Source organism: Olea europaea, chromosome 2, assembly GCF_002742605.1.
Source record: "Olea europaea var. sylvestris chromosome 2, O_europaea_v1, whole genome shotgun sequence".
Taxonomy (NCBI): Eukaryota; Viridiplantae; Streptophyta; class Magnoliopsida; order Lamiales; family Oleaceae; genus Olea; species Olea europaea.
Window position 1 is genome coordinate 12,152,229 of NC_036238.1, and position 22,102 is coordinate 12,174,330.

At 33.2% G+C, this 22,102-nt stretch overlaps 2 protein-coding genes across 2 annotated transcripts; one reads left to right on the forward strand and one right to left on the reverse strand.

Annotated features, from left to right (window-relative positions):
- The first annotated feature begins 2,270 nt into the window (after window positions 1-2,270).
- LOC111411144 (deSI-like protein At4g17486) lies at window positions 2,271-9,937 on the forward strand. The gene is made up of 4 exons (XM_023041706.1): window positions 2,271-2,661; window positions 6,360-6,647; window positions 9,176-9,259; window positions 9,391-9,937. The coding sequence occupies exons 1-4, from the start codon at window positions 2,481-2,483 to the stop codon at window positions 9,519-9,521; spliced, it is 684 nt and encodes a 227-aa protein (XP_022897474.1). The 5' UTR covers window positions 2,271-2,480; the 3' UTR covers window positions 9,522-9,937.
- A 543-nt stretch (window positions 9,938-10,480) lies between these two features.
- LOC111411153 (acyl-protein thioesterase 2-like) lies at window positions 10,481-19,234 on the reverse strand. The gene is made up of 10 exons (XM_023041714.1): window positions 19,103-19,234; window positions 18,561-18,643; window positions 18,057-18,165; window positions 14,641-14,677; window positions 13,285-13,354; window positions 12,512-12,616; window positions 11,390-11,540; window positions 11,214-11,296; window positions 10,898-10,991; window positions 10,481-10,819 (listed from the first exon to the last, which is right to left on the reverse strand). Exons 2-10 carry the CDS (start codon window positions 18,589-18,591, stop codon window positions 10,735-10,737), a joined length of 765 nt encoding a protein of 254 aa, XP_022897482.1. The 5' UTR covers window positions 18,592-18,643; window positions 19,103-19,234; the 3' UTR covers window positions 10,481-10,734.
- Window positions 19,235-22,102: the final 2,868 nt, after the last annotated feature.

Below are 22,102 nucleotides of genomic sequence, written 5' to 3' on the forward strand. Positions count from 1 at the left end.
ACCCCACTTCTGAGGAAGAAAATATTTTTTTAGATAGACTTTATTTATTTATTTTTTAAAATTACGACAAAACAAATTATTTTACGCCATTTCAACTGATATTTGGATATAAAATTGTTATCAAATACAAAATTTATTAACTAATGAAAAGTTTGAAGATAAAAATGACATGAAAAATTGTTAGAAATATAAGTATGATAAAGTCAATAACCTTAAACACAACTAAATTTGGTGTAAGAAATAAAAAATTATAGTTTGAATATAATCACCCGAACTATTATCTCCATTATGCATTTTCCAATTTATGAATCCATGTACAAATTGTGCTCTTTATAGCCTGACTTAATCGTTGCCTAACATGGCCATGCTTTTGCTATTATTTTGTCTGCCATGTGTCCATAGCCTTAGTTATTTATCACAAAACTCTTCTCTCTCTCTCTCTCTTTAAATTACATTTTTCTGGTCTACTATCAATTTCTTACTCTTTCCTTGTTGCGGTTGGTTGCCTTAGTTCAATTGAATGAGTTTTTAGAAACGAAACTAAACTGCGTGATATCTATACAACCCCACTTCTGAGGAAGAAAATATTTTTTTAGATAGACTTTATTTATTTATTTTTTAAAATTACGACAAAACAAGTTATTTTATCCCATTTTAACTGACATTTGGATATAAAAATGTTATCAAATACAAAATTTATTAACTAATGAAAGGTTTGAAAACAAAAATGACATGAAAATTTGTTAGAAATATAAGTATGATAAAGTCAATAACCTCAACTAAATTTGGTGTAAGAAATAAAAAATTTATAGTTTGAATATAATCACCCGAACTATTATCTCCATTATGCATTTTCCAATTTATGAATCCATGTACAAATTGTGCTCTTTATAGCCTGACTTAATCGTTGCCTAACATGGCCATGCTTTTGCTATTATTTTGTCTGCCATGTGTCCATAGCCTTAGTTATTTATCACAAAACTCTTCTCTCTCTCTCTCTCTTTAAATTACATTTTTCTGATTTGATCACGCATCAACTGTATATTCTTCAATAAAAATAATATTATACGTAAATTCATGACTTTTTTTTATTTTTTAATCACATATTTTTTATCAATACACTATTCAAAAATGCACTATTTTGACAAGGAGGACACTCAAACAAGGGCTCAGTAACTATCATGGCCATGCTTTTGCTATTATTTTGTCTGCCATGTGTCCATAGCCTTAGTTATTTATCACAAAACTCTTCTCTCTCTCTCTCTCTTTAAATTACATTTTTCTGATTTGATCACGCATCAACTGTATATTCTTCAATAAAAATAATATTATAGGAAAATTCATGACTTTTTTTTTATTTTTTGATCACATATTTTTTATCAATACACTATTCAAAAATGCACTATTTTGACAAGGAGGACACTCAAACAAGGGCTCAGTAACTATCATTTATTGATACTACAAGTTTGATTAAATTAAATTAACGTTAATAAATACTTAGAATACAAATATATCAAGTGCATCACACGTGGCATAAAACTAGTATGTTGATTATGAGCTCGTGGAGGCTAAACCAATTTTAGGGTTCATAAAAAACCTTAGAGCCAATTTTCTAATGTTAAAGAATTTTTTTTTAGAAAAATGACAATTTTTGGCTATAGCTATAGCCCTATTTGGAAGTATTATGATCGAAGAAATTAAGAAATGGGCGAACTAAAAACTTTTCGCACTGAAATATTAATTAAATATCATGTTTAAACAGGAAGGAGAAAGATCTTTTTCGATAAATCTCTCTAGTTTTCGTTTAGACCTCTTCAATATTTCCGTAAAAAATCTAGGAATAGGAAGATTCATCGAATCATTGGAATTACATGATTGAAAATGCGATCCACATGATTGATTTTGCTTATGGGATCAAATCAATATGAATGTCAATTTAGCTTCTATTTGGACCAATGAGTCAATGACTAATGATTAAGTGCTTGTTTGGTACAGATTTCAAACCAATTAAAATCAATTTTTTGATCCTTATTTTACTATTCCAGCCGTCATTTTTGAATTCTTTTCTCATAAGTAGGATCTACTTTATCAATCAATTATCAAAATTCCTACCAAATAATATCAAAATTCCAACAAAACAAGCACTAAGATGAGCTCAATTGTCAACTACACAATTTCACATTTTTTCTTCATTATTTTGAAATCACATCCAAACCTCGAGGACTAAAATGAACTTTTCCAACAATTTGATTGTTTGCACGATCTAAACTCTGTTTATTTTTCTCCCTTTGGTTTCAGAAAAGTTTGAACCTTTTTCTCTGGCCATAAAGATCGGGAGAAATCCGATTTAAAGGCCATTCTCAATCTCTTAAGCTTCGGTTTATGAAAAGTAATTGGACCCAGAAATCATATTCCATTTCTAATTAAAAGTGACATTCATTGAAAGGAAGAAAAAAATTGAAAAATATATAGAGCATCAAATGGAGGAAGAAAATGAGGCCTTAAGGTCTAGCCCCGAACGAAAAGCAAGCAGCAGCAGCAGCAGCGGCAGCGGCAGCGGCAGCGAAGAATCCCAAGTGATATTGAATGTATATGACCTCACACCTGCAAATCAGTACTCTATTTGGTTTGGTTTTGGCATCTTCCATTCGGGCATTGAAGGTGAGAAATCAAGAAACAGCTTCTCTTGTATTCGATTTAATTTACGTATGTATATATACATAAGGCCGGTTTTCTGATAGAACTTGAAAATGGGTTCTCTTAATTTCTTGAAATTTTGAGGTGGATAGGAAATTTGATAGGGATCTTGAAATGGGAATTATTTGGACTCTAGTTGTTTGAACTTCGGTTCGGATTACTCGGATGAAAATATGAATTTGGGCTTTAAAGGGGAAAAAAAAAAAAATTCTTTCTACTGGATTGGACACAGTTTATTACCAGCTCAATCTTGTTTTCTTGGAGTGCACTGATTGGGAGAAATTTTGGCTAATTACTATCTTGTGTCATGATTATTTGAGTTGTGCTTCTTCTTTAATTTCTCTGATTAAATTCAAAATATTCAGATTCTTCAAGTGAATACGAATAGTTATTTATATCAAGTGCTGAAGCTATGAGTATTAAAGATGCAAAATTATGTATTTATGTATATGTATGTGTATGTGTGTAAACTTGAAATAGAATATGATATTTTCATTTAATAATTCCCAAAAAATGGAATCAATATTGTAGTTAGGAACGTCGAACTCATCAATTTTTCCTTATTCTTTTCAGTTGCATGCATGTTATTTATTTCTCCGTCATTCCTCACCCCTCTATAGTAATAATACAACAGTGAAGATTAAGTTTACATTGCTTATGGCGTCCAGGATTAGATTAATATGTCTCATGCTATGTGCTCAGACTCGGGTACGGGCACGCATTGAAGTGCCAGATATTTTATTTTCTAAAATGTAGGATGTGGGAACATTGCTAAAAAGAGTCCAAATTTCGAACGTGGGTACGTCTTTATATGTCTTTCAAGTTTCAATTTTTTTACTGACGCAATATGTCATTTTGAATATGTTAAAATCAAAATGAGTATTGAATAAGAGGTTAAGACGAATAAAATAAAATTTTGACGCTTAGTTCTCAATTATGGGAAGTTAATTATTAAATGTTATATAAAATAGAAAATAATGAACTTGATTGCAATTTGGACTTAATGGAATAGCAGAACTATATGGAACCCGTTTTCATTTTATACAAACAAAATCCTAAACCATCGATGCAGAAAGGAAAAGAAGGAAAAAAAGAAGGAAAGGGAAAGAAAAAAGAAAGAAGAAGAAGAAGAAAAGGGGAAAACCTAGCGTCGTCGCCTTTCTTCACCCTCTCGGAGGTGGCGCTAGGTTTATAGAGAGCAAAAATGGGAAAGAAAAGGAAAAGGGGGGGAAAAAGAAGAAGAAGAAAGAAAAAGAAGCAAAAACGATGAAATGTTCGGTTGAAACTTGGAGGATTCAACACATATTCCACATTTATACCTATGTCGTGTCATGTACAACATGGGTACTCCAACCATTTCGAAGAATCCGAGTATCAAGTTTGCGTTAGACACATTTGCGCTCACAACATTGAGGAGATATAAAGGCATGGAATGCAAGTTCTTATACAAGAAGAAGTTGCCAGATAAGTAGTTGTAAGCTTGTAATTAAGTCCCCGTTTGACAATCATTAAAGTGAGCTTTTATGATGAAAATGAGTTTTGGAATAGTGATTTTTTGGAGATTGTGTGGTTAAAAAATAGGAAAAAGTTTTGGGTTGACATGCAAAATGTTTTATTGTGAGAATGTAAGGTTGAAAATGAGTGAAAAAAGAGTTCTATCTTAATGGTTGTCAAACGGGGGCTAAATGGGAATCTTGCTGGTCACTGTTGGACTGCTGGGGTAAGATATTTTTCTAGTTAAAAAAATAAAAATAAAAATACAATGCAATTACACATGATGAATGCAATTGACATTGTCACTCATCATCTTTCACTTTTCAGTATCATGATTTTGCACCACTTGCTGGGTCTGCGGTTATAGAAATGTAAAGATTTTCTTGTTGATCTTAGTTCACCATGTCTTACAATCATGTGCAGGTCAAAATGACAAATTTTGAAAAAAATATAAAATTATTGAGTAATCACATGGATTTGTTTCTGCATATCTAAAGACGTGCGGATGATACATTTTTATATCTAGATAAATACATCATTTCCCAATAGGTCAATTCTTCTGCCTCATTAAAACGGCTCTCGTAATATTGTGCAGAATTCAGTTGTTTCTAATCTATTGGATTATTGACGTAATTTATATTGAGCACAAAATGGTCCGTGTTCGTTTAGTCTGAAAAGTTGTCAAATGCATGGCTTCACTTGCCACACTTGCACATTGAAATTCTGATGATTGAAAATTAAATAATTATGGACATATCAACTAGTTAACTCTCGACCTCCTTAAATGCAATGCAGTAGACAGTGGGAGATGAGCTAGATGGTGGGAATATAAGTTCTATTTAGGCAGTAAAATTTGTGACTTGAGGTTTAGCCAGGGAAGATGTCTTGTGAACATAACTTCCCTGAATCTGTAGAGTGTCATTCATGTGATTCCTAAATTAAATTTGAGACAGGCACCAGATGCAAGAGAATGCCCAAAATATCTATTTCCACCATACTTTCTCAGTGTTTATACTTAAAATACTGTTTCAATCCCTTTTTATTAAGCTCTGCTTTTTAAAATGCCTTCGAACATCTATAGCAAAGCTATATTGTTTTATTATGAAATGGAGCTGCTTTCATAGATAGGCGCATTCGTGTGTGCACACACACACGCTAGATACTGATATGCACGCTCAAACCCATACAGAAAGAGGGAAAGATAAGGTAGTATTTGTTTTGTACCATCTAACCATTACATAATTGTACAACTGGAAAAATTAATGCGTCAGAGCTAATGAAGAGGTTTGATTTGATGAACATTTGAATATTGCCAAGTGCACATCTGATAAATTTTTTAATTTTTCAAAAGTCTAGCCTAACTGGATTTTAGAAATCTTGGTAACCGCGGAACCAGAAAGTATATAGCTTCTTTGCATTTGTAAATGAGTCAGAAGAAACTTAAAATTAGGTAGGCAAAAGCTTTTGACTTACGTTAACATGATAAAAAGTTGCATGCTTATTTTGCTTTCTGATCAATTAAATGCTCGGCTTGGTGCAGAGGTGGACAAATGTTCTATATTGATTTGTATAATTACGTTCGTTGTTGCCTTTCGATCTTGTAACTATAGGCTACAGTAAATAGTAATCTTTTCCGGTGGTAGGTTCATTATATGGAGTAATCGGTGCTGATACAGTCTTCATTTTTCTCTAGTCATTATATTTGCATGCATTATTTCATTAAGCTAATTATTATCTGACAACAGAAGCTCGTAACAATAACCAGAATTATAGAAAGAAGAAGAATAAGAAGAGAAACTGGAGAGAAAAGATTATAGTTTTTATTCAATATCAAGGCATACGTGCATAGTCTCTCATTATATTGGGTTTTAAGTAGGAAAACAAATAAAGCAATAACGACATACTAGAGAACCTTTAAACTAAACCCTAATACCTTTTCTTAAAATAAGTGTCTAACCTTGGTTAATCTTCAATATTGTATTATTACGGAGATGATTAACTGATGGAAATGTGAAAGATTATTTACTTCCAACCGCAAAGACACCCAATCATATGCTCGTTATTCTTTGTGCTCTTTATATTGCATATTTCCACTGGCTGTTGAGTTAGATTTAAACCAAAGCTTTCTTGGTAACATTCCTTGATTTTCTTTTCATGAAAAATTTCAGTTCAAGGTAAGGAATATGGGTTTGGTGCACATGACTTCCCAATCAGTGGACTGTTTGAAGTGGAGCCTAAGAGCTGTCCTGGTTTCATATATAGATGCTCTGTCCCTCTGGGTTATCTTAACATGCCTCCCTCAGAATTTCGGACATTTGTTGAGAGTTTAGCTTCTGAGTATCATGGGAACACCTATCACCTCATTTCCAAGAACTGCAATCATTTTACAGATGATATTAGCAAGAGATTGATAGGGAAAGGGATTCCTGGATGGGTGAATCGGCTGGCACGGCTAGGTACAAAGTTCTGACTTGAATATAATTTCTATCTCATTTAGTTTGATAGCAGTGGGGATTTCTTATGCAATTAGTAAACATGGAGTCTTTATAAAAAATATCAATTAATACGTTATGCAGATTTTTCTCACAACAAGCATATCATATCTTGATAGTTCAGAGGCTTTGATATGTCGGTGCTTCCTAGAACAACAAGAAGAAGCTAACCTTATTTAATCGTTTTGCATCATTTTATTCGATCTAGAGCTAGCTTATTTGGAATATCCAAGAAATAATTTTTAATATTTATTTATTTATTTTGGCACACAATTGAAAAGCCTTGGTAGTTTTGGTCTGCCTTTCATTTCCTGTCATATTTTGATGCGATTACATAGTTTTTGTGGACGGGAGTTTCTATATATCTTGTTGCAGGTCACAACCATCTAGATGTCGACGTCCCTTAATTTATTCACAAATAGTCTTATCCCCACATGTTTGTGTATCTCATTTCTTGTTCTATCCATTCTAAGTTGTCGCATATCTATCTTAACACCTTCATTTCTTTTGCATGTATTTTATTGACATTTTGTCTTTAATAAGCCAACAAGCTATAACTCATAGATTGTGTAATAATTGTTCTGTAGAGTTTTTGTTTTACTTTGATAGATATCTTTTGATCACATAGAATTACTGTAGCCTTTTCATAATCTGCTTTTGACTCCTTCTTTATCCTTATTCCTGCAATGGCAAAATAGATATTTTGTGTATTTTGTATTAGTTCAAAAGATCTTGGATTTCAAACTGCTTCAATTTCCTTACTGTACCTTCTTTAAGTTTTACATTCGTGATAGTATTCCATGCATTTCTTAATACCGATGTAATAGAAAATCATTTTTTCTCTAGCATCCGTCATGTCACTTCCCTTGGTACCATATCATATACTTTTTCTATATCAATAGGAACAATATGTATTTCATATGTTCACTATAATTTACTATGTAATAGATTTCATGGGTTTATCTCCCTAGCATAAAACCAAACTAGCTATCTGAGACTTTCAAAAATATATCAATTCTGGCTCAGTCATCAATCATAGTATGACTCATAACCTAATATCTCTATAGTTCGTGTAATCTTGAGTTTCTTTCATTTCTTATACAGGGTCTACATCTATCTGTTATTAGCCATCTCTTTACTCATAGATCTCATTACTAATGTTGTTGACCATAAAACACTCACTTTGCCTAGGATATTGGTTCCATTGAATCCAATTGCTTTTCTCTTCTTGATCATCCTCACAACTTCACCCACTTCTAAGATCACTATCCATCAAGGGAGCGTGCTGTTTTAGTAAAGTTTGAAAGAGTAACAAGATCCATGATATACATTCTATTAAATACCTTTCAAAAAATATTTCTTCTAAATTGGATCTCATTGTTATAAATAAATTTATGATTTTCAGCACACAACTTTGTTAAGATTGAAAGATTTACAAGATCCGTGATATGCATTCTAATAAATAACGTAGGGTCGGTCTGATTGCAATGGTGGAAGAAGCAAACCAATTCCATGTAAGTTGGAAAAGAGAAAACCACTAAAACCATAGGAATTCGATTTCTACTCAATTGGCCAAAAACATGTTTTAAGAGTTTGGACCTTGGAATTCAAACTCCATTTTCACTTTCGTATCAAACAGCCAAAGTAGAAAACGAATTCCTCGGATGTGACATTTTTCATGGAATTTAATACTATCAAACGGACCCTTATAGAAATATTTCTTCTAAATTTTGTGTATCTCATCGTAATAAAATACCTTCATGATTTTCATCTTTCACACAACTTTGTTAAGATCTCTATTTATCTTTTCCTCTGTTGAGATTTCTCATAGATTGCTTCCTTCCCATTATTGGTTCTATTTTGTCAAAAGCCTCCTTCATTTCTAATTTTTCATAGAATTCTCTTTCTAGCTTTAATTGTCAACTAAAACTTCTTTCCACCACCATACTTGGTTATTAACTGGAATTCTACCTCAGACTGTCTTAATAATACCTCATTTGACATTACTAATCACCATACTCCACATCAAGTTACTTGTATTTTAATTTGCAAGTTCTCCTTCTTGTTCTTTTCCATGTCTTAATAACCACGTCAACCACAGCTAACCTAATTGGTCAGGTTGTTGCTCATTTAAGAAGCTATGAGTGCAATACAGACAAAATATGTGCCAAGAGTTTGGTTGCTCATATAATATGGAATACATAATTGGCAGTTCTACCTTTTTGGTGTACCTGTTTGTCATCGATGACATCTCCTGCATTCTGATGAAAATAATTTGTAATTTAGGATTTCCAAGGATATTTGATACTCCATAATGGCGTGGAAACTAACGGATTGATGATGGGCGACTTGTGAATTAGATTAATGTTACGCCTTGGAGGCATTTGAATGTCATTATGCCAGATTCTTGCATCTAACATGCCATCACCAATATAAAACTTGCGATTTCATTTTCTAAATTCCTCCCTCTCGTGAAAAACTTTAACTTGCAGGTGCTTTCTGTAGCTGTCTTCTTCCTGAAAGTCTTCAAGTATCAACAGTTAAACATCTTCCTGAATATTATGCTGCTTATTCAGGCAAGCGTCTTTTCTACTTCTTCAATGCAGTTTTGCCTCCTGATTCCCCTCCATGATGATAGACCAATCATTCCACAAGAAATTCTCTTACAAGAGTAACTTCCTCATGATTATCTTTTTACTACATTCAGAGGAAGATGGAAGTGGTTCTTCATCTAGTGCAACACCACACGAGCCAACAGAAAGTGAAGATGGAGATCACGATAAGTTGCTACAACAACTAGGTGGTGATGTGGCACTTATAAAAGAGGTGCCAAGGTGAAATTGGTTTTCTCATTAAAATGGAAGAAAACGTTGGTTTATTGAAGGATTGCTCCGATCATTGTTGCTTGAAGAAACTCTGCAGACCATTGAGAGCTACATTACTGCTAAAATTCTTGATTTCATGCTTGTTTGATTTGCTGTTTTCATCTTTCTTTAATTTCCTGTTAATATTTCTTTTATCATAACGAAGAATTGTGCCAAAGTAGCAGATACATTAGCAGTGCTTTTTCAGAGGTTTTGGAAAAAAATTATGTGGATTGTGTTTCTGTGATTTGGTTCCTTTGGATTGGAAATCTGTTTCGTAGTATACTAAACTCTCCAAGAGTTGTCTTTATTGTATGTGTTTCATGTATACTAAACTCTCTAAGAGTTGTCTTCATTGTATTTCATGTATACTTCAGATTTTTTGTTGTATGTTTTTGCATTCAGATCAATCAAGCATACAAGATTCTGAACAGATTAGTCTTTTTATTAATTTATGTGAAAATCTGAACATTTTTCATTGCTGGTTCCAAGCTTGGGCCAAGAAAGAGGGTTGCAATAAGTAGATAGGACGTGTAAAAATTTGTCTAATGTTCAAAATCTTTTACGCGAAGAATTTGCTACTTTCCTTTGCCAAGCAACTTTACTTTGAAATCTTGCTTTGGTTTACCCAATTTATATTGCTTGGCTACTATTTTTGCAGTGTCGATATCATTCAATAATCATATTGGTTTTCAAAAATAAGTTATGTAGTTGGCTACTTTCGCAACTTGAAACATCAGCAGAACTGGGCAGATTCAACATAATGACCATGGGCAGAGCCAGCACCCAACGAGCCATTACGGCCTCCTGTGCTAGCTCTGTCGGATTTTTTTATTTTTTATTTTTTCCATATATTGGATGGCTGCGGACGCTCACCTTGATCTGCCCTAGTTCACTCAAATTCCTAGATCCACCATACTAATAGAATGGAAATTTGAAAACCAAGCCCCAAACTAAATATTAGACAAGAATGTTTAAGCACCAATATGTCTAAAATCAAGCTATAGTTGTACACCTGATAGCACCGAGCAACAAGAGCAATGGTGAAACTTTATTAGTAGCCAAAATAAGTTCCGGTTCAAAATAGTCCATCAAATTCTTTATACCGTACAACAATAGATAATAAATCCCTCCATATACCATTGCTCCACCCAAGCTAAGTTAAAACTTGCACTATGTGCATCTTCTCATGATGTCCCATCCAGGCCAAGCTTTGAAGTTAGCCATGCACAAAGTTCATTCATTTCTTCGGGGATAGTATAGTGACCAAGCCTGTTCGATGGAATGCTCCATCAGTTACTGCAAACTTAATGACGAAAAGCTTTATTGACAGCAAGAAAAAGTACATACCCAGAATATGATTTAAATGTCGTGTCTTGAAATCCAGACGATGATAACTTGTTTGCAGACTTCTCACCAAAGTTATGAGCAACCACATCATCTCCTGTGTCAGATTATACGGGTATAATCACCATGTACACCATGGCAACAAGCATTAAAAAATAAACACTTCGTTAATCTGAATCTCCTAATGCTTAATGGAAAGTGCAGAGGCCTTTTGCAGGGATAAATAAAGAGAAAAGGTAAAACAGAACGATTAATCCCAAAATATCTTCTCAACCAACAGAAATACCATTCTTCTATTTGATATCCCTAGGATTTATACCTTTTCCATGACAAAGCAGAATAGGCAAGGATGCAGCACGGCCAGCAGCCTCATTTACCCCTTCTAATTTGCTACTTAGATTCCTGGAGAAAAATAGCAGTAATGATAATATATCAAAATGAATAGAACACAATAAAGATATCATTTCTAATAATATTATTGTTCAGGAATCTCACTTAGCGCATGGAAGCCAGCCACTTAATCCAACAACTGCACTCAAATTGGCTGGATATGGGCTGCCATTCTCATACTTTCCTTGAGCGAAGCAAATTGCAGAGTAGAGGGCGACTGCTGCACCCATACTGAAGCCTCCAACCCCGAGTTTTACTGTGACAAATGTCAATGGTATTAAAAGTAACTAACTGGTTAGAAGTTTGCCCAAGTTAAAAACTCCATACTAATGAAGCTGGTAGAAAAAGAAAGAAGGAAAAAGAAAAGTTAAAACTGAAATTAACTCGAGGCAAGATGTTAACTGTAGTCTCATATTATTGCCAACATCTGGATTTCAAACTTGTTCACATAAGTTACATAAAGTGCACATCACAATGTCTTAAATTGTTTCCTAGAAGGAATAATCAAAAGTTCATGCTTCCTTATATGCGAGATAATGAAAACGTGATAGCACTAATACACCCCACGAGGTGACACCAAACGTAGTTCCAGTATTAGTACCGAGAATACAACAGCACTACCAAGCGATCCCATAGAAACACATAGAAATAGTGCAGATATATATGCGTGTGTGTGTGTGTGCGCGTATGTGGGAGCGCGCGCGCACTCCATTAGAGGCTAACATAGTAAGCAGTGTGGAGGATGCTGTGTCCATCAAACTTGCTTTTGTTCAGTAATGTAGCACTTTCCAGATGCATACAGATAACGAAGGAGCAAACATGGCGGATGTGACTCTCCAAGCAACATAGTGTGTATGTTTTAGATCATTAGATGCTGAAGTGATATAAATTTAAAATTAGTATTGATATTTATCCTTGAAGATGGAAGACAAATAAGACATCCAAGTTGTCAGAGAACAGTATTAACATTCTGCAGTCAGAATAAGCACCAATCCTTAGTGATTCAAGATATGTTCTTAAGCAGGCAGAGGATGGAATCAAGTACTTATTCTGATCTATTTTTCTATCATTTTGGCAGTGACAATGATCTAGCATTTTACTGGGGACTGCTGAAATGCTTTGATCCCTTTTTTGGGGAAAAAAAAAGAAAAAGTTCTAGCATTTTAGATACTGAAACACAAAATTTACAGAGAGATTACACATATAAAGCTGCAAGAAGGAACTCACTGTTTTGGGGTTCATTGGCCAATAAGCTCGCAACATATGCTGCTGCAGCATCCAAACCCTCTATATCATCATTAGCATTTTCAGAAAGTTCATTCACATCAAACCCTAATAGATAGCACAAGAAATACAGTTGATAAATAATGGTTGGTGAATTTGCATATATGAATTCAGAGGGGGGATGGGGGTGAAGGTACACATGATCATGACAAGTTACAATATTAGACACAGCATTAGACAAACTATAATCATAAGGCTTTGATTATTAACTAGCAATTACTATTATTTCTCTTCTTTTGAGTAATTTAAACAATTAAATATTCACTTAAATAAATTACTCAAAAAATTAAAAGCCAGCTAGCCTGTTTGTGAACCAGCAACCTGCTATCTCAGACTTGAGCTCAGCAACACTCCAGATGAGACAATTTCAAATAGTGCATCTTTAGCAATAATGCTAGAAAACAATGTACTTTTTTTATTTTTTATTTTTTTTGTTTAATATTATTTTAAGTAAAACAAAAAGGTTACCCCAAATTCTTGAGCTCGTGCTTGGGTTCAAACTAGGCTGAAGCTTGAGTAAAACTCATATTTTTACGATCAAGCTAGGGATTGAACTTCACAAGGGGCACTATCGAGTTCGATCCTAACACAATATATTTAACTTCGAGCTCAATAATTCTCCAAGCATTCAGCTTGTCTCTGCCCATTTCACCCTTTACCATGTAGTATCTCTTCTGCACGCATCACAAAAATAATATAATTTCAATTTAACTTACAAGCAGTTGAAGGAAAGCCTCCAAATAAAGTTATTGGTTGTTGTGGAGCAGTTGGGCAGATCCATTTAATCTGCAGGTATATTGAATTAAAGCAGATCAGAAATCGGTGATCCATATATGAAAAGATTATTTGCGAATAACAAATTCTGGGGCAGCAACTATTAGAGGTAATTAGGCAAATTAGTTTATTTTATTACCTTGTATAGAGCACAAAATCAGGGATTAATTCCCTTGTATAATTTCCATATATAACTATGTACCATTCTATAAATTAAAGGCAATACAAAGGAGAAATTTGCCAGTTCAAACTCCAATTGAAGTCTTTGAGCATTGTTGTTTTGAGTGTAGATTTTCTTCAAGTAGTTCCACATAGCACGGGCTGACTTGTAGGACCTGAGATTAAGAACAATCTGAGCATCAACCGATCCAACAATCCAAGTCATAATTCGAGAATCCTTCGTTTTCCGGGCAATGTATTTCTCCTTGTCCTTCTCTTGATAAAGAGATAGGAGACTTCCATCAATATGTCCCCACAACTCAGTTTTAACCTCAACCAATAATTGAAAATTAAAAGCCCATGAAGAATAGTTCTTTCCAATAAAGCAAATGCAGATAGAATCACCCTTCTCATATGACACGACGAATTTCAATCAAAATTAATCAGTAAAATCATATTCCACCAACAACTTAAGTCCAAATACTATAGCCCATCAAACACAACCCAAGCTCAAACAAAAACAAATTACCTTAAGGGTAGCCCAACAACAAAGAAGGAATACAGGCAACCAGATAAATTATGTAAAGCCCAAATCCTCCACAGGAGGAGCTCGAAGATGCTGGAAGTGTGACCAGCGACTACTGACAGCGCCGAAACAACCTTCGACGACCAGAACCAACCTTGAAGACATTGAAAACTGTATACCCAAATCCTCAGATGGCACCAACAATCTGCGACATTACTATGGGCGACTCAGACAGCGTTGTAGAGATGAGATGCGACCACAGACGACTTCAACTCCGATGAACAATGGTCCGACTAAGCCCACCAACCACGCTGACCACTATGATCCAGCCACCAACCACAAACAGCCAGGAAGTGCCGGAAAAAAGAAGATGACCACAGGTATGAGAGAAGTATTTTAGGGCTCTGATACCATGCCAATTTTGCTCGATAATTTCTCCTTTGTATTGCCTTTAATTTATAGAGTAGTACATAGTTATATATGAAAATTATACAAGGGAATTAATCCCTGATTTTGTTCACTGTACAAGGTAATAAAATAAACCAATTTGCCTAATTACCTCTAATAGTAACTTCTGTGATGAATGCTTAAGTACAACACATTGTAGACTTACATTTGGGAGAGGAAGGGTCTCCAAGAGACTGGACCAGCTGCCACAGAACATGAAAGCAAAAGGGTTGGAATCATCCTTTATGGTAAAGTGTGATTGCTCATTGCATTACAATCAGCACTCAATATGATACATGGCAGAAAAATGCTATACTTTCATTTAGTAATAACATCCATTTAGCAAAAGCATACATATTCCATACTCTCTGCATCTCACCATAAACGGCTCAATTAGCATTCTGTTCAAAAGTTCTGGTTCAATATGACAAGGCTTGATACAATGTTTTGTTTCCTCCTTATCAATTTATTTTTTCCTATTCGAAATCTTCTCAATCTACTGCACTTAGAATAAAATTAAGAGGAACATACAGGGTTGTCAAATTTGTGACGCTCTCAAATTGTTGAGGGTAATAAGTCTTTATTGGTCTAAGTTGGAAAACAATTACTTATTCTGACAGTAATCCCCCCTTACTATCAAGTAAAATTTTTACTTACAAGAAAAAAAATGCTAATAAGCATGCCTAAACATGTTTGAAAACAAAATTATTTAATTTAAAGCTTAGCCAAACCTGCTGACTAATCGTCCTTTATTTTAGGTACTTTACTTAGTTGTGTGTGCCAAATAATACAATCGATTTGGTTATCAGTAGAGTCCTCCAGACTTCCTTCCTAGCACTAGAATGCATTATGCTATTTCGCCAAGAGACCATCTCAATGAAAAACGAATTATTTTGGCATACAAGTAAAAAGTTTGCAATAAGCGGGAAAGCTTACAGATTGGATTTAAGTGGTGGAGAGAGTTATTGAATTCGACAATATTCCACAAAAGCAAGGTAAAAATTCCAACAAAAATAATTTGCTTACTTTTGGTGGGAGAATCTAAAGAGACAAAGTACTTGCAGTGGGGAAGTCATGGTCAGAATTGGGAAAAAATGAAGAGGTAATTCAAGAAGGATTCCCAACAAAAAAATAATAAACAAGATACTTTTGTTGAAGAATAAACAACTAAGTTTGAATGCTTGACATTTAAGTGGTGCAGAACCATAAGAGTAACTAATTAAGCAATATTTTATTATCATGGTGGCTGAAGGATTATATAAGTATTGTTGGTTATTTTGAGCCTTAATGGACATTCATTGAGGTAAGTAAGCTTGCACAAAAGGTAGAGACATAGTGAAAAGAGTAAAAAATGTCAATGGGATAACTCCTTCAACTGGGAAATTGGCTCTCCATTTAAATCAGTACAATTTCTTCAAATGTGAAAGAATCTGAAGACATTTATGGGTTTCATAAAAACATTTCTCATTTGAGACAGAATAATTCTTCCAGGAGAGATTCGTGAATTTTCTTCAAATGCCGCACATATGGGCATATGCATCTAATTGCCCTATTGGCATCATCCTCTGTTCGAGGAGTTAATAGAGGGAATATAAGAGTGAATTGGGATGGGAAGAAGATAGATATGAAATAAGTTGATGAAGAGGCAGATGAAGATGACCAGCCACAAATGAATACATTTTGAACCAGGCAAATTCTCATGGAAAGGTGATGTGGCACAGGAAAGAGAAAGACAGAGGGAGGAGGAGGAGAAGGGATAATTGGAGAATTGGGAGAAAAATGAAGAAAAAATTTCAATTCACAGAGACACCAAAGCAATTGTCTTTTTATTCAGAAATAGTAGTCAAAATTATTATTTCTAACAAAATGAAAAGTTGCCAAAATAACTAACTGGAAAATTTCCCAACCACAAAGGATTGTACTATTGAAGACAAAATTAAAGGAGCTGCAGCCATATGGTGGTATAAAATGAATTAGATAAAGGGCACTTGCTCGTCAATCAAGTTACACTCATGGCCAAGCTAAGTTAGTTTGAGAAGTAGTAATCACTTTGCCAAAGAAACATAACTACGAATGAATATATTGAGAGTTAAATGAAATACGTTTCCTCGGTTCAAAATTACCGGAAAGCCAAATATGCAAATAAAATTGTAACTTATTCTGCTACTGGCCACATACCTATAGAAGTGGCACGTTACACTGACGCATAACCAAACATTAGATAGCAAATGGATAAGAACTAACCATTAAATACAATAACAATAGTTTTAGCTATAACGTTCAGCTCATTTCATGGTGGGGGGGGGGGGGGGGGGGGCAAATGGATAAGAACTAACCATTAAATACAATAACGATAGTTTTAGCTATAACGTTCAGCTCATTTCATGGTGGGGGGGGGGGGAATAGGAAAGTTCTGATTTTCAAAACAAAGCAGATTTGTTGGGATGTCAAGGGGGCAAAGAAATAGGAATTAGAGAGTGGAATGAGTACTATTATCATTTTCCTTATTAAGTGTTAATACAATGGCAACAAATGTGCATTTATGCTAGTTTGAATGCAGGTAAAAAGAGAAGCCAACATCATATGCTTGAATTTGAAGCCTCAACTGTATGATTTTTCTCCCCATGCGGTGAAAAGAGTTGCATACAAGTTACAGAAGAGGAAAAAAGAAAAAAAGAAAGTAACGTTAAAGATTGAGATGGCACGTAGGAAGTGGTAAAATTTTAACCTAATGGTTGCTCTGTTATTAAGAATTATGTCTTTTTTATCAATCTGAAAGCTTGTTATGAGGCATCCACCACATATTTCCCACTGGAAATTAGTATACAAAAAATAACAAAAAGGGTAGCAATAGTTTCTCACTCGTTAAAGTTTATTTTCATGTCATACATATTGCCTAGTTATCAAGTGGCCTCAATCTAACAAATCAATAACACAGATAAACTTGAATTAAAAATAAAAATAAAAATTAAGGTGGAATTCTTTAGATCTCTGTAATTGCGTTCTAAAACTCCTAAAAAGATATAACTATTTAGTCCAAAAATATTGATGATTAGGTTAACAAGTTGACAGAGATAGAGATAAAGATAAAGATGGAGATAGATTTTAATTATGATTTTGAAATGAGAGTTTTAATATTCCAATATAGTTGTTTAGATTAGAATAATTTTAATATATTGATAGGGTTTTAGTTTATTAAAGGTTCATTCGATTTTAGATTAATTGCTCTATATATAGAGGGCTCATTCATTTTAATAGGTACCCTTGATTATATGAATAAAATTGATTCTTCTTTACCCTCAATTCTTCTCTTCTTGGGATGAAAACATAAAGCACATGAAGATTTCCACATAAATTGGAAAAACTTTTGCTTTATCTTTTATATCAAGAAGTGGACAGTGGACAATAAGAATAGATCAGATAAAGAAAGTTTAATAAATAATAACACCATACTGCAAGTTAAAGAGGAAAATCTTAGGCCCAGTAAGCATGGAAGCCCCTGAAAGTTGAACTCAGCAACTTGTTAGGCTATATTAAAGAATCGATTCATTTCCCATATGCCAGAACTGGAAATGGAATTACCTATTGCCATTATCTCCAAGGCCATGTAGCCAGACTATAGTAGTTTGGTGTTTACCTTTAGGCCTCACCACATATGTCTGCCCAAACTGAAATGCCCTTCTAACGGTTCCTACATTGAGTTTACATACAGTTCGATCCGTTGAGAAAACCAAAAATATTAAGTCGATAAATAATAAAAATAAAATAAAACAGACAAACACCAAGCCACTTTAAGCAATCATGTCCTTATATGTCAGTAAAAATGCTGGGAAGGAAAACATTTTCGCATGAATTGCTATGTTGCAATATAAATAACTAGAACTATTTTATCAGCTTTATGAAAATTGCTTGGTAGCATCAGCAGACCTAATACACACAAAATTACAAATAGCTACTCTAAATGGAAAAAATGAACTGCTTCTGCAACAAGTTTACTTATTCACGACAAGAATCGTGACATCATGGTATGCCTCATCTTAATTAAACCAAGGGAACAGAGAGAGAGAGAGAGAATCACAAACTAACCAGAACCGACTGAAGGGCCAGTAAAACTCATATTAGTACCAATAAATAAAACTACAAGTCACCACTGAAACTGAAAATGGCACCTGCAAACACAATTTATCACATATCCATTATATGCAAGGATTACAAATTTCTCCTAATTACATTAAGTAATATATTTAATTGAAATAAATTCACCGCTGCGAACTGACGTCCAATTTCAAATGGAGATTCAAAACCCACGTTATAGATTACAAAAATAAGAAAAAATATCGTAGCTTTAAAATTGTGCCTACTCAACCAGACACACTAAATAAAAAATCAATATTGCCCAATTTACCGTACAACGCTCCGGAACAAGCAGATCAATAAATCATAACAACAACATCGAGTGTGAAAGGTCTTGATTAAGCAATTAAAATTATAATTTTCGGAAAGAATATAAAAGACTATTTAGATACAACGACCATGTGAAAATGGAAAAATTAAAAAGTCAACCCAAATATCATTTCTTGCAGTAACAATGTAGTTTGAGGATTTTTATTCGACATTAATAATTTTACCTGAAGAGGATGTAAACTCGATTGCTTAAATGCTTTTTCCCTCCGAGTTTTCTCTGATGAACAGACTGAGCGCTGCTTATCCTGTTACAGGACTCTTTTAACAATGGAACTACAAAGACCATGTTTGGCTATGCTTATAACAATGGAATTTTTATATTGGTAAAAGTTGTACTTTGGCATCCCTTCACTTCAAAATGTTTCATAATCATCACTCAACTTTCTAAAAATGTTCTTTGGCCACCACTCCTTCCATTCATTGCATAAGATGGATCAGCCAACGTATTTAACATATTATCTCTTCGCATCATTTTTCGTCTATTAGCGAACGTATTCCCGAACATGGGAGACTGAAATGCTTACAAACTTAGAAGTAAGGGAGAAGTTAGCCCTTCAAGTGATATGCCCCCCTATGGCAACCCTAAACTAAAAAAAGAAAAAACTCTATAAATAACTCGAAGCTTGGACTAGCTGTCAACTTGTGAAAGACTCATTGACGTATCTTAATTGATACTCCAAATAACACATTTTTTGCTCGAATAATTTTGCATGTATAGATTACTGTATCATAGAAGTTGGCCAGAAATCTCACATGTGTGGACCTCATGTGATGATAAAAAAATACCAAAAAAATACCCCACCCTCACCCCTTGCTGTGAGTTTCCTGTTGTGTTTCTATGAAATGACTTACAATACACAAAGAAAGGTCCTTTTTGCCCAAACCAAAACATTATTTTCTCCTTCAAAACACAAACAAGCCACCGAACAATCCATTCCCCAAATCCTAAGGGTGCATTTGATTTGTTGTTTTTAAGTTATTTTTCAATTTTAAATACTGAAAATGAGTTTGGTTTGGTATTTTCAAAAATGTATTTTTGAGAACAATGTTAGTCCTTGTTTGAGCCCCATTCTTTTGAAAAATTGCATTTTTCAATGGTATTTTAACATCATTTCAGTCACATATTTTTCAATAAAATAACATTACATACAAATTCAAAACTTTTCTTTATTTTTTAACTACACATTTCGCTTCGTTTGGAATTTTGAGAATTGATTTTTTGACCGTTGGGAGAAAGGTGGGGGCCACCTGTGAGACAAGAAGTTAAAATTTACGGCTGGAATAATAAAATAACGACTAAAAAAAACAATTTTTTGAAGTGAAAAATCACTCCCAAACGGGGTCTTCCTATTAATATGCTATTCAAAAATTCATTCTCTCCCCTAAAATGGTGCTAAAACAAGGGTTTAAACTTATAACATGAAATTTAAAATACATTTTTGACGTTTTAATTGTTATCAATGAAAATTTTGAGAACACTTAAAACATGGAAAACAAGCATTTAAATAAAATTCTAAATATTAAAAACTTTAAAAGAATTAAATATTAAAATAATAAAAATTTCGAAATAATAAAATATAAAATTCTAAAAAACTAAAAACTAAAAGAAAAAAAAAGTAAAATTCTAAAAAAATAAAATTATTAAAATTTATAAAATATAAAAAATAATAAAGCTCTTAATGGTTATTTACATAAAAGTTATAAAAGAAAAATCTTTAAATGAACACAAATAAAAATATTCTCAATCCACATTATTAATTTTTATTTTCTATATTTTTAACTCAATTTAATACTTATTTTTATTATACATTCGTAGGGGAAAAAATACTATAAGATTCACCAACTTTAAAATGCATATATTACTTGACAATATATTTACATAAAATTATTTTATTTTTACTGAATAATCAAATTTAATGGAATAAAATATCCTAAAATAATATTTCAAAATTTTAAATCAAACATATTTTATAGTTTTTCTGTTTTAAGAAATATTTTTTTAAAAAAATAAAAAATCAAATCTAACTTATTTTTAGCAATCTTGAAACAGACCCTTAAAAATTGGAAACTGAAAATGAGCCCAAAAATAAAAATTGAAAATTGAAACACAAATCAAACATGCCCTAACCTTTTTCTCTATTTCTCTTTTCTCCATGAAAAAGTGACCCTATCTTCTTCCTTAATTAAGGTCAACAAATTCTTACGGTATCAAAATGTCACACATGCATGAACACATGAGAGACCACATAAAGGTAGGTGATGATCACTAAAATCTCACAAGTGCACGGTATCGTATTTTCAAGTAATAAAGTATTATTTTCTCTAGTACCAAGTACTTAATCTAGTTCTAATTAATACTAGTAATTGTTGGTTTTTATAACTACATGTCTAAAAGGCTAATTTAACGATCAATTAAAAAGTGTTTATAAAGCCGATTAAGACACAAGCACTAATATCTCGATTTCCCCTTCATTGATCCATTTTAACACAACTCAAGATAATGATAACACTTGTTTAATATTGTTGATCAATGTTCCTATTTTTGTTCAATGACAATTTTCGAGTAGAATTAAATATATTAACACATGTGATCTAAATATATTTTTCTAAAAAATGCGAACATGAAAAGATGCAATCAAACCGCAAAGGCCAACTTGATCATTTTCCCCAAGGATTTTAGATGAGAAACTCCTACGATAGTTGTCGACTCCAACTATACTCCATGCAACAGCCCTGCAAGAGCATTCAATCTAAATCATGCAATACATATCAGTATATTTATATCCGTTATCTAACCCTATAATGATTGTCATACTATTCCTTATTTTTTCTCTTGAATAAAATAAAATATCACACATCAATTAAATTACATTAATTAATTGAAAGCACAAAAACTATAACCATCATCTAATATAAGCAACATATCAAATGCCAACTCTCGTCATTGAATTTAAAACTTCATAATAGAGGGATTATCTATTTCCTACTAACTAACAACTTAGGTAACCATTATAAAATTACTAGAATTCATTTTTTATTATGAGACATCAAAAACAATGTAGAATTACTTTCCAAAACATAGCTGAAGTTAAAGAAGGAAAAAAAATTTGTATGCCATTGAACCATGCCATCTCATGGTGTTATCCCATGCAATTGCATAGTCG

Coding starts and splice junctions, on each gene's coding strand:
- LOC111411144 (XM_023041706.1), top strand. CDS start 2,481: ATGGAGGAAGAAAATGAGGCCTTAAGGTCTAGCCCCGAACGAAAAGCA. Junction 2,662..6,359: donor CTTCCATTCGGGCATTGAAG/GTGAGAAATCAA, acceptor GAAAAATTTCAG/TTCAAGGTAAGGAATATGGG. Junction 9,260..9,390: donor ATATTATGCTGCTTATTCAG/GCAAGCGTCTTT, acceptor TACTACATTCAG/AGGAAGATGGAAGTGGTTCT.
- LOC111411153 (XM_023041714.1), bottom strand. CDS start 18,591: ATGAGTTTTACTGGCCCTTCAGTCGGTTCTG. Junction 13,355..14,640: donor AGACCCTTCCTCTCCCAAAT/GTAAGTCTACAA, acceptor ATATACCTGCAG/ATTAAATGGATCTGCCCAAC. Junction 11,297..11,389: donor GGCTGGCTTCCATGCGCTAA/GTGAGATTCCTG, acceptor ATTTTTCTCCAG/GAATCTAAGTAGCAAATTAG.